Source organism: Microcebus murinus, chromosome 21, assembly GCF_040939455.1.
Source record: "Microcebus murinus isolate Inina chromosome 21, M.murinus_Inina_mat1.0, whole genome shotgun sequence".
Lineage (NCBI taxonomy): Eukaryota > Metazoa > Chordata > Mammalia > Primates > Cheirogaleidae > Microcebus > Microcebus murinus.
Genome location: NC_134124.1, coordinates 3,972,476 through 3,984,742, shown reverse-complemented (window position 1 = coordinate 3,984,742; position 12,267 = coordinate 3,972,476). Strand labels below are relative to the sequence as shown.

The following is a 12,267-nucleotide window of genomic DNA, read 5'->3' as shown; positions in this document are numbered from 1 at the left end:
TCAAGGTATTTGACTCTTTTATTTTCCATCAGTTGCTACTTGGAGGGTCATACTAATCAATTCTAGTTACTCTTTCCATAACAACACTTTCTGCTATGGACTCTGGAAGAGAAATTGCAAACAAAAAAAAATCAACCTTCTGAAACATATATAAGGAATCACGAGTTTTCTAAAACTATAACCCAAAAGTCCTATTTTTGCCACCTTCTTAGTAAACATATTATCATTAACTCACTATTCCACCAGAATGTCTTCACATTTCAAACTGGATTACTCTTCATGTATAGGATAACGTCCAAGTAGTAAAAATAAGAACAGGGCATTCTAGTGAATATTTTTTTGCATTTGCTTATGGCAATTCTAGTTAAAATACCAGTTTAGAATTTTTTGACGCATTCAGTAATAGTTCAACAAATGCATGATTTTTTTAATCTAAGTGAACTTGCAAGTCAATACTTCACTAGATAAAATGAAGCTGTAGCACTAATTTCTGAAATGAAGGACAGAAATTCCTCTTTCCAACTTTTCTTTTCAGTCCATCATTATTCCACATGTTCCTGCTCTTGTCCTGGAATTAGCCACCGAATACTCTCAGTCCGAATGGTAGCATACATAATGAAACTAATTAAAAAGAATAAGGAAAATACAAGCAACCAGTCCACACTTTTTATCAACGTGCTGGGAAGAGGACCTATTTGGTCCGCTTGAGTTACCATCACATTTTTCTTGGCTTCTATACCTGAAAGAGAAATCAATTGTTTCAAATCAGATAGAAAAAGCACCCGCCATTGATTTTTCTGAAGTATTATACATGGTATGCAAAATGACATCAAGTCCTAAAATAAACACCACTGCTATTATGTCTGGGATGGATTTCACTTGCCTGTCAGTATAATTTGTAACTTGCCTTTCCCCACACCACATCAAAGGACAGGAATCCATTCAGCTGTTCAAAGCTAAAGCACTAGAATTCTGTGAACTCACCAAAGGTTTCTTAGTCAATGCAGTCTAAGAGATGTCTTTTGTTCTCTTTTGAGGCTAAAGTTCAGTAAGTAACTAGTAAAGCTTCTCTTCAGAGTCTACAGAATGTTTTCAAAGGTTAAGTAATACTAAATTCAAAATGCTTTTTAAATAATTTATTCAAAGAATTGTTAAAACAACTAGCCAGCACTTGGATCACTGATTACCAAAGATGCCTTGAGGAAGACTGCACTAGTGTTCTAGGTTTTCTTAAAGCAGTGAACAAAATGCTCCCTCTCCCACATCAATCTAAATGACAATCAGGGATCCAGTATAAGACTTGAAATAGGGCCACTGTGTGGCTCACTCCTGTAATCCCAGCACTGTGGGAGGCCAAGGCAGAAGAATCACTGGCTAGGAGTTAGAGAACAGCCTGGGCACATAGTGAGACTTTTTCTCTACAAAAAATAGGAAAAATTAGCCAGTGTGGTGGCACAAGCCTGTAGTCCCAGCTACTCGTGAGACTGAGACAGGAGGATGGCTTGAGCCTGAGAGTTCAAGACTGTAGTGAGCTATGATGGCAGCACTGCACTCCAGCTTGGGTGACAGAACAAGCCTCTGTCTCTAAGACAAAAAAAAAAAAAGACTTGGAATAACTAACCACCTTGCAATATCCCACTTTTATTCCTGTAACCTAACTCAGCTGTTTTTCTCTTTAATATCAGATAAAAGTGATTACATGCAACTAAATATATATGGAATGTGTGTTATAATTTGTATTTATTTCCAGTAAATGTACTTTAGGAAGAGTAGAGTGTTCATAAGTGAGGCATTAAGGTTTTTGAGGAAGCTGGGCATGGTGGCTCACACCTATAATCCTAGTACTCTGGGAGGCTGAGGCAGGAAGATCACTTGAGCTCAAGAGTTTGAGACCAGCCTGAGCAAGAGTGAGACCCCCGTCTCTACTAAAAATAGTAAAAAAAAATTAGCTGGGCGTGGTGGTGCATGCCTGTAGTCCCAGGTACTCAGGAGGCTGAGACAGGAGGATCTCTTGAGCCCAGGAATTTGAGGTTGCTGTGAGCTATGTTCATGCCACTGCACTCCAGCCTGGGTGACAGAGTGAGACTCTGTCTAAATAAATACATACATAAATAAGTTTTTTTTTTTTTTTTTGAGACAGAGTCTCGCTTTCTTGCCTAGGCTAGAGTGAGTGCCGTGGCGTCAGCCTAGCTCACAGCAACCTCAAACTCCTGGGCTCAAGTGATCCTCCTGCCTCAGCCTCCCGAGTAGCTGGGACTACAGGCACAAGCCACCATGCCCGGCTGATTTTTATATATATATATTAGTTGGCCAATTAATTTCTTTCTATTTTTATGGTAGAGACGGGGTCTCGCTCAGGTTGGTTTTGAACTCCTGACCTTGAGCAATCCGCCCGCCTCGGCCTCCCAGAGTGCTAGGATTACAGGCGTGAGCCACCGCGCCCGGCCCCATAAATAAGTTTTTGAGGAATGAACTTTTCCAATGGAGAAAATGTCTTCAATTTACGAAGCTCAAACTTTTACAGAGTAAAAAATAAGGCCATATGTTTTGGCAAATATTAAGAAATTAAAATAGCATCTGCAAATGAATTAGTAAATGGAACATTAGCAATGAAACTAAACAAAACAACCATATACAACCATGCAGATGCATCTCACAAGGATTATTTTGGATGGAAAATGCCATACACAATAGAATACCTATTAATATTATATGTCTCCACTAATATAAAGTTGAAAACAGGTAACAAGTCTATGCCATTAGGAGTAAAGATTGTGGCTACCTTTGGGGAGAGCAGGTTGCAGTAGTGCTGAGGGGAGCTGGTATGTTTGTTTCTTCATTTGAGTAGTGGCTACCCAGGGGGTCCCCTTTGTGAAAATTCATCACTCTAATGATTTATGCATATTTTTGTGTAAATATTAGACTTAAGTGTAAAATATATATATTAATAAAAAGATATCTACAAGTGAAATATATAGTATGTGAATTATATTTCAATAAAACTATTTTTTTAAAAAAGGTATCTACAACATTAAAACTACCTATTAATGTTAAGCTTGACATTGGGATTTATTTTAACAGGATCGTAACAGTTCATAAGAAAAGAAGTTTTATATCTCAATATCCTTCACTTAGGATAAGGATTATAGCAGATCAGAACCCAAAAAAGGCATATACCCTCAGCATATTATTTCTACATACCTGTCTGATTGAAAATGAAGATTTTCAGTGTTTCCAATGTTCTATCTGTGTGGTTAAATCTAGCCATTGGTTTAGCTCCTTGAAATAGCAAAATGTTAGGAACAGCTACGGTGCCAAACCTGGTGGAAAGGCTACAAATAGAAAGAAGTCAGTCTGTAAACCTGAATTTAATACCAGTGGGCTTTCTCACACAATTACCATATCAGAATGGATGGAAATATATAAATGAGAAAAGATTGGTGTATCATGTGACCTAAGGAGGGGCGTCTTTGATACTCAAACTTGAGGCTTTTTAGTTTTTTTCTGCCCTCTTTCTTTACAGGGAATGGTTGGGGCATTCCTGTTCTGCAATCTGAGTTACTTTCTATGATAGTATGGATGTACCCATAACAATTATTCCACCATTTAAGTTCCTAACTGTCAAAACATGTCACACCAGAAACTTCTAATTCATGGACAAAGCACACAATGTCAGTTTGCTTGATAGAAAAAATTTCCAACTCTTCAGAATACCCATCCCCATCCCTCAGAAAAGATCAACTTATGGTATGCGATTAGTTTGGTGAATTGGCACAAGGGAATAGATGATCTAACAAACACACCAGGAAGTTCACGATTCGGGCTGGGCAACTTGCCCGAAAGCAATATGATCCGTGTAGGCTTGTCACACCTTTACATAACAGGTATCGGTGGTGATAAGCTCCCACATCAACTCACTGGCTTCAAGCCTCAGTTCTGCCCCTGAACCAGCTGGGTGACCTCTGGGCAGGCGATTTAACCCCCCCAAGCCTCAGTTTCCCCCATTAGTAAAACAGTAATATTGGATGATGAGGATCTTTTTGTGTAAACATGTTGTAACTTAAATATTAACATATGAGGCAAACACGTGCCAGCCCACATAGTAAGAACAAGTGCCCCAGTCTCCATAATCAAGGCACCATACCAGGGACTACAAGGAAATGAAGGAAAGAAAGAATAAATGAGATGGGGGGTGTATGGGAGAGACAGTGGGGAGAGACGGTGTGACACCCAAAGCCAAACACTGCTCCGTATGCTTGGGGACAGTGGAGGGCCCAGCCACAGTCAGACATGGACCTGAACTGTCTTTCCAATCAGTCTGTTCCTTTGCACCTGGCCACTTAGACATTTCCCCGAAGCCCATGTGAGAACTGTTAATTTGCTGGGCAATTTATTTCTTCATAAACAGTTTCAGGTAAACACTGGCAGTTATACTCCCACACTGAAAAATCAGTGGAGTACAAGCCAATGGTTTTACTCAACTTCATTTTACCACCAATTTGACCATTTTCCAGACATTCTAGATTTACTCACCTCCTTGTGACCTGCTAAGGAGAATTTAGAAGAGAAGGGACCACAGTTTGCAACCCAGGCACAGTCACAGCACTCAGGGGCAATATCTAACATCTGAACCAAGTGCTTTGTAACTTATTTTACTGAACATTTAAAAAAGACAAAAGCCCAGTGAACAATATAAAAGAAATATAAAACAAGAATATGGGTAAATGTCATTGTAAAGAGCTAAATTAATCCATTACTTTATTGTCTACTACAGAACATGCATGCGAGAATAAATGTAAGTAAGAGAAAACAAAGGAGGGAAGGAAAGAGAAAGAAAACAAAAGAAGGAAAGAAAGAAATCCTGAGTAGACACAGAACAGGGGTGGGGACCTAAAATGCAGGTTACAGTCACAAAGGAATACCCTACTGTGATACCAATTGTGCTAATTCAGTCTGGCCAGGACCCTAAAAAGCCCCTTGGCCCCTTCCTTGCCACCGTTAAACCTACCACACAAAAAGTCTGACAATCCTCACCCCTTACTCTTGCGGTTCCCATCCTTCAATCTGGTTGCAAAGTTCATGGTCACCTCCTCTGCTTCTTAACTAATTACAACTTCCAAATAACTGCAACCATCGGCCAAAAGGCTGAGCATGAACCCCACCGAGCAAAGGTACCTGCTGTGCTGAGATGCATCCAGAGCCAAAAAATGAAGCGTTGGAAACGCCCGGGGCAGAGAGTTAAAATGAGGGGCCAAGCTGGCAGAGAATCGGCACCACGGGGTGTAAAACAGCACTAGAGTACAGTCGCTGCCGTTCGGGTTCAGGAAGTCCATGAGGTCCTGAGGTAGAAGAAACAAGTGTTAAAGTTAGCAGTAAATGTACAAATACATTCTTCTGAAAGGACACGCAAGAAACGACTGGCAGGCGGGGCAGGGAGAGGCAGGAGACTGCACTGGACATCTTCAAGCAGCTTTTAGATTTTAAACCGTATGAATCCATGAATCAACAGAAAAGTAGTATCAAATGACAAGTTATACACTTTCCTAATATTACTACAGAGCTATGTTAATATTTTTCATAACTGATCAATTCAAACACAGGCATAGCTCGTTGGATTGCACTTCGATCTATTGTGCTTTGCAGATATTGCCTTTTTTACCAATTTAAGGGGAGGGGCAACCCTGCCTCAGTCAGGTCTATCGGTGCCATTTTCCCTGGAGCATGTGCTCACTTCATGTCTCTGTCACGTTTGGGTAATTCTCACAAGAGTTCCAACTTTTTCATCATTATTATATCATAACTGTTATGGTGATCTGGGATCAGAGATCTTTGATGTTACTACTGTAACTGTTTTAGGGTGCCACAAACCATGACCACGTCAGACGGCAGCTTAATGGATAAACGTGTGTGTCCTTACAGCTCCACTGACCGGCCTTCCCCTGTGTCTCTCCCCCCCTCAGACTCCCCTGTTCCCTGAGACACCACAATATTGAAATAAGGTCAGTTACTAGCCCTACAGTGGGCTCTAACTGTTCAAATGAAAGGAAGAGTCACACATCTGTCACTTAAAATCAAAAGCTAGAAATGATTAAGCTTAGCGAGAAACGCAAGTTGGAAGCTGAGACAGGCCAAAAGCTAGGCCTCTTGGGCCAAACAGGTAGCCAACTTGTGAATGCAAAGGGAAAAGTTGAAGGAAATTAAAGGTGCTACTCCAGGGGACACACAAATGATAAGAAAGCAAAACAGCTTATTGCTCACATGGAGGAAGGCTGAGTACTCTGGATAGAAGATCATACCAGCTACAACATTCCCTTAGACCAAAGCCTAATCCACAGCAAGGCCCCAACTCTATTCAATTCTATGAAAGCTGAGAGAGGTAAGGAAGATGCAGACGAAAAGTTGGAAGCTAGCAGAGGTTGCTTCATGAGATTTAAGCAAAGAAAAGACACCATCTCGGGGAAGGGAGGAAGGAAGAAAAAAAAAAAAAAAAAAAAAAGAAAAGACACCATCTCCATAACATAAAAGTACAAAGTAAAGCAGCAAGGGCTGATGGAGAAGTTGCAGCAAGTTATCCAGATCTAGCTAAGGTAGTAAATGGATGAACGTGGTACACTAAAAAACAGGTTTTTAATGTAGACAAAACAGCCTTATATTGGAAGATGCCATCTAGGACTTTCATACCTATAGAAGAAAAGTCAATGCCTGGCTTCAAAGCTTCAAAGGACAGGCTGACTTTCTTCTCAGGGCTAATGTAGCTGGTGACTTTAAGTCACTTACCATTCCAAAAATCCTAGGGCTCTTAAGAATTATGCAAAATCTGTTCTGCCTGTACTCTAGAACTGGACCAACAAAGCCTAGATGACAGCACATCTTTACAGTATGGTTTGCTGAATATTTTAAGCCCACTGTTGAGAACTACTGCTCAGAAAAAAAGATTCCTTTCAAAATGTTACTGTTCATGGACAATGCACCTGGTCACCCGTGAGGTGACATCTAATGGAGATGTACAAGGAGATTAATGTTGTTTTCAGGCCTGCTAATACAACATCAATTCTGCAGCCTGTCGATCAAAGAGACTTTCTGACTTTCAAGTCTTAGTACTTAAGAAATACATTTCATAAGGCTATGGCTACCATAGATAGTGATTCCTATGAAGGCTCTGGGGGAAGTAAATTGAAAACCTTCTTGAAAGAATTCGCCCTTCTAGATATCATTAGGAGTATTTGTAATTCACGGGAGGAAATCAAAATATTAACATAAATAGTTAGAAGAATTGATTCCAAGTCTCATGAATGCGTTGGGAGGGCTCCAAGACTTCAGTGGAGGAAGGCACTGCAAATGTGGCAGAAATAATGACAGAACTGGAATTCTACGTGGAGCTGAAGATGTGCCGAGTGCTGCAATCTCGCGATAAGCCTCGCATGCATGAGGAGCTGCTTCTTATGGATGAGCAAAAAAAAGGGGTTTCTTGAAATAGAATCTACTCCTGGTGAAGATGCTGCGAACATTGCTAAAAAGACAACAAAGGATTGACAATATTCCACAAATGTGGCTGACATAGCAGCAAGAGGATTTAAGAATATGGACTCCCAACTTTGGAAGAAGTTCTACTGTGGTAAAACGCTACCAAACAGCATGGCATGCTACAGAGAAGCCTTTCATGAAAGGAAGAGCCGACCACTGTGGCAAACGTCACTGCTGTCTTATTTTAGGAAATGCCACCACCACCCCGATCGGTCAGCAGCGAGCCACAGCGAGGCGAGATCCTCTACCGGCAAAACATTATCACTCGCTCAAGGCTCAGATGACCAGTAGCATTTTTTAGCAATAAAGTTTTTTTGCTGTTTTTGTTTTGAAAGAGTCCGGCTCTGTTTAAGACAGGGTCTCGCTCTGTCGCCCTGGCCAAGGTGCAGTCACCACAGGTCGCTGCAGCCTCGAACCCCTGAGGAGCTGGGACTTCAGGTGTGTGCCACCATGCCTGGCTTCAAAGTTGACGGGGTTTCAAACCATAAAAATGCATGTGCTAAAGATGAGGAAAAAGTACTCTACATAACTTTTTCCCTTACCTGTGACATATTTAAAATTTTCAGAGTGAAATTCTCCAGGCCCGTCACATTCCTCTCCTCACAGTTCACCTTGGGGGATTTCAGGCTGTCGGTGCTGTTGGCGTCCTCGGCCGGGGCCGGGTCGGACTCCGCCACCTCCGGCTCGGGGTCGTCCTCGTCCTCCCGGTCGGGGAAGGCGGCGCCGGCGCCACCGGTCAGGGAGAAGAGGTTTTCGCGGAGGTGGCACCTCGAGTCCTCCTCGCCTCCCGCGCCACAGGTGTCGCCGCCGCCGCCGGGCTCCGCGCTCGGCTTCTCCTCGGCGTCCCCGGGGACCACAGACAGCATCACCACGCGGTCGCCCGCCGCGTCCGCGCCCACCTGGCCGCGCGGGGGCTCCTCCTCGCCCAGGTGCGCGGCGCCCGCCTGCAGGGGGTGCGCGGGCTGCTCCTCGGCCCGCGGGCGACCGCCTTCCTCTGCGACTGAAACACGTGGGCACTCGGTCACGGTCGACTTCGGCAGCGACGAACCCCCCACCCCCGGAGAAGGACGGCTCCCCTCGGATGTGAAATTTTCCTCTCTGGAGAGAACAGTCGTCCTGCCCACGAAGCCACCCACCACTCTCCAGGCCAGAAGAAAGGGCTTACAGGGGGCACGAGATTCATGAGTACCAAATAAATGAAGGGACAAATATCTGCATAGCTCCGCCCGACACCTGCCACTTGCCGTGTGGGTTATAGCCAGAAACATTCCAGTGCGGACAGCCAATAAAGAAAATATAATAAAATCACTGCAACATTTTCGTTTGGTAAGAATACCGAAGAAAGGCCGGGCGCGGTGGCTCACGCCTGTAATCCCAGCACTCTGGGAGGCCGAGGCAGCAGATCGCTCGAGGTCAGGAGTTCAAAACCAGCCTGAGCAAGAGAGAGGCCCCGACTCTACTAAAAAAAAAAATAGAAATTAACTGGACAACTAAAAATATATATAGAAAAAAGTAGCCGGGCATGGTGGCGCATGCCTATAGTCCCAGCTACTCGGGAGGCTGAGGCAGGAGGATAGCTCGAGCCCAGGAATTGGAGGTTGCTGTGAGCTAGGCTGACACCACAGCACTCTAGCCCGGGCAACAGAGTGAGACTCTGTCTCAAAAAAAAAAGAATACCAAAGAAAAATAATAATGGTTTTATGCAAGATTCTACTCAGGCAAATCTTCTTTGCACACATTGTAAGAGCTCTGCGACATGGGCAAGACAAGGGTGGTCAAGCCCACTTAACAGATGACCACGCTGAGGCACAGAGAGGCTCACCGAGGTGCCCAGTGGCACACAGCGGGCAAGCAGCAGGGCCAGGCCTCAGAGCACAGTCTCTGGCTGCAGCTCCACAGTGGGCCTTCCCCTCCCTGCCACCACACCGGGGGCATGCTGAGCCTGAGGTAAGGCGGGAGAAGTGACAAGGTAGGGCTAGACAGGGCAGAGTGTGGGGCTTGGGCAGCAAGGTGAGACTCTGGCAGAAGGTCAAACGCTTCTGTGACGACAACACAGAGAAAGGGCTGGTGCCCCAAGATGACCAACGATCCACCCCCTGGCTGATGTTATCCTCAAGACTGGCAGGCACGTGACCCTGACTGCAAGGCGGGCTCACACCGGCTGTACGATTAAATCCTGTGAATCGGCCGGGCTTCTGCCAAGAGGCAGCACATTTAACTTGGGCAATTTCCAGACAGTTTTGTTTTTGTTTTGTTTTGTTTTGTTTTGTTTTTTTGAGACAGAGTCTCACTTTGTTGCCCAGGCTAGAATGAGTGCCGTGGCGTCAGCCTAGCTCACAGCAACCTCAAACTCCTGGGCTCAAGCGATCCTCCTGCCTCAGCCTCCCGAGTAGCTGGGACTTTAGGCATGCATCACCATGCCCAGCTCATTTTTTCTATATATATTAGTTGGCAAATTAATTTCTTTCTATTTATAGTAGAGATGGGGTCTCGCTCTTGCTCAGGCTGGTTTCGAACTCCTGACCTCGAGCCACCTTCCCGCCTCGGCCTCCCAGAGTGCTAGGATTACAGGTGTGAGCCACCGCGCCCGGCCTCGGGAGAGTTTAATAAAGCGGCCACCAATGTGTGGGCTAGGCGTGGAGAAGTTAAGGGCGATGGTAAGGCTCTCCATGGCCAGTAATAGCAGGGGGCAGCCGGTTGCCACTCACAGACCTTAAGGGTCCAGAGGCAGAAGCAGCCACAGAACCTGGAAACACAAGGGCAACACAGAGGCAGTTTCTAGAAGTCATCACCTTTCACCAGGGGGACACAGCAAGCCTGTATTATATCCTGATCTCACTCTCGACTCATTCCAACCAAAAGGAAACCAGAAGACAGGACAGCTGGTATTTACTCCACACAGGGTGGAGAACCTGGGGAATGACATCCAGCACATGCCATCATCCCAGTGAGGCCGGTGGAGAAGAGCAGTGGGAATACAGAGGTGTGGCTGGAAGTCAAGCAGAATGCTTCAATCAGGGCTCCCAGACTTCTGGCTGTATGACCTTGGCAAAGGCCTTACTGGCTCTTAGTCTCAGTTTACTCATCTATAAAACAGGAACAGCTTTGGGAGGCCAAGGTGGAGGATCGCTGGAGGCCAGGAGTTCGATACCTGCTTGGGCAACATAGCAAGACCTCATCTCTACAAAAAACCTAGCCAGGTGTGGCGCCAGGCACCTGTAGTCCCAGCTACTCAGGAGGCTAAGGCAGGAGGATTGCTTGAGCCCAGGAGTTTAAGGCCCTAGTGCGCTATGATCCTGCTCTGCCACTGCACTCCAGCCTGAGTGACAGAGTAACACCCTGGGGGGAACAATACCATCTGCTGAATAAGCATTTAAGGATTAAATAACATGCTGCTCCTACAGCACCGGGCACAGTGCCTGGCAGTGAGTGCTTTCATTGTGCCCCTTTACTTGTGCTACTATTCCTCCCCTTGCTCAGCAAGAGTCTACTGCCCTGCCCACTTCCAAGACACCCCAGGAAAAGCCAAGACCTGCCTATTCCTGCCAAGGTCCCAGTGACAAGCAAGGCCACAGAGCGTGGACTGTAGCAGGGCCGTGAGGACTGGGGTGAAGGAGCCGAGAGAGTAAGGCCTCCTGGGCACCGGCTTCCCCACTAGAAGGAGTCCCTGAGAGCAGGCCCTGGCGAGCTGGGGGCTGCCCCGCAGTCTCCTGGGTTCTCCTGTATGTCCTTCGCGCAGGCGTCTGAGCAAGGGTGGCCTCCTTAAGAAAGCGGTCCAGCAGGGCGGGCTCCAGCGAGGGCTTCAGAGTCAGAGAGCCCAGCTCGGCCACGCGCCAGAAGCGCAAACTAAGGCAGCTGGCGCGGCCTCTCCGAGTCTCAGCATCTTCCTTTGAGAAACGGAACCGCTCATGGGAACCCCGACCTTGCAGGGTTGGTGGCGGTTAATCGAGATGATGATGTAAAAGCACTACGTACAGTTCCTGGCTCTGATAAGGCCACTGGAAATGTCAGCTATTATGACTATTATTTATTTTTTCTATATGTTTTTAGTTGGCCAATTAATATCTTTCTATTTTCTTAGTAGAGACGGGGGTCTCGCTCTTGCTCAGGCTGGTTTCGAACTCCTGACTTGAGTGATCCGCCCGCCTCCTCGGCCGCCCAGAGTGCTAGGGTTACCGGCCTGAGCCACCGCGCCCGCCCCCGTTATGATTATCAGTAACAACGAGCTCATCACAGAGGGTATGCCTCTTACCACAGGGGCCCTGCTGCTGGCAGACGCCGGCTGAAGGGGCCTGAGCGCGGCCGCCCGCCTGGCCGAGCCCCTCCGGCGACCAGCGCACCTGAGGAAGAAGCGGCCGGGGACCGGCGCCGGGAGCGCGCCAGGAAGCGGAGAGGCGCGCGTCGCCGGCCCTCGCGGACCCCCACCTTGCCCGGTCACCTCACGCCCGCCGCCCCGGCCCTGCCCGGCCCGCACTCACCCTCTACGCCGCGGGCGAGAAGCGCCAGCGCCCACAGCAGTAACTGCCACCAACCGAGAAGCCGCATGGCGCGGGGCGGCCGGCGGCCGGCGACCGGCGGCCGGGACCACCACCCAGGTGGACTGGCAACGGGCGCTCGGCGAGGAGCGTCGCGCTCCCTACCACAGAGGAAGGCTGGGGGAGGAGAGGCCGGGAGCGCGGGCGCGGGCCCGCGCCGCCATCTTGGCGCCTGGCAGCCGCCGCGAGCGCCATGTTGGAGTCGGGC

General features: G+C 46.9%; 1 protein-coding gene across 1 annotated transcript; it reads right to left on the bottom strand.

Moving 5' to 3' along the window:
• On the bottom strand, positions 1 to 12,267 carry TXNDC15 (thioredoxin domain containing 15). Its single transcript, XM_012762202.2, has 5 exons — positions 12,003 to 12,267; positions 8,067 to 8,524; positions 5,176 to 5,339; positions 3,202 to 3,332; positions 1 to 739 (listed from the first exon to the last, which is right to left on the bottom strand). Exons 1-5 carry the CDS (start codon positions 12,067 to 12,069, stop codon positions 543 to 545), a joined length of 1,017 nt encoding a protein of 338 aa, XP_012617656.2. The 5' UTR covers positions 12,070 to 12,267; the 3' UTR covers positions 1 to 542.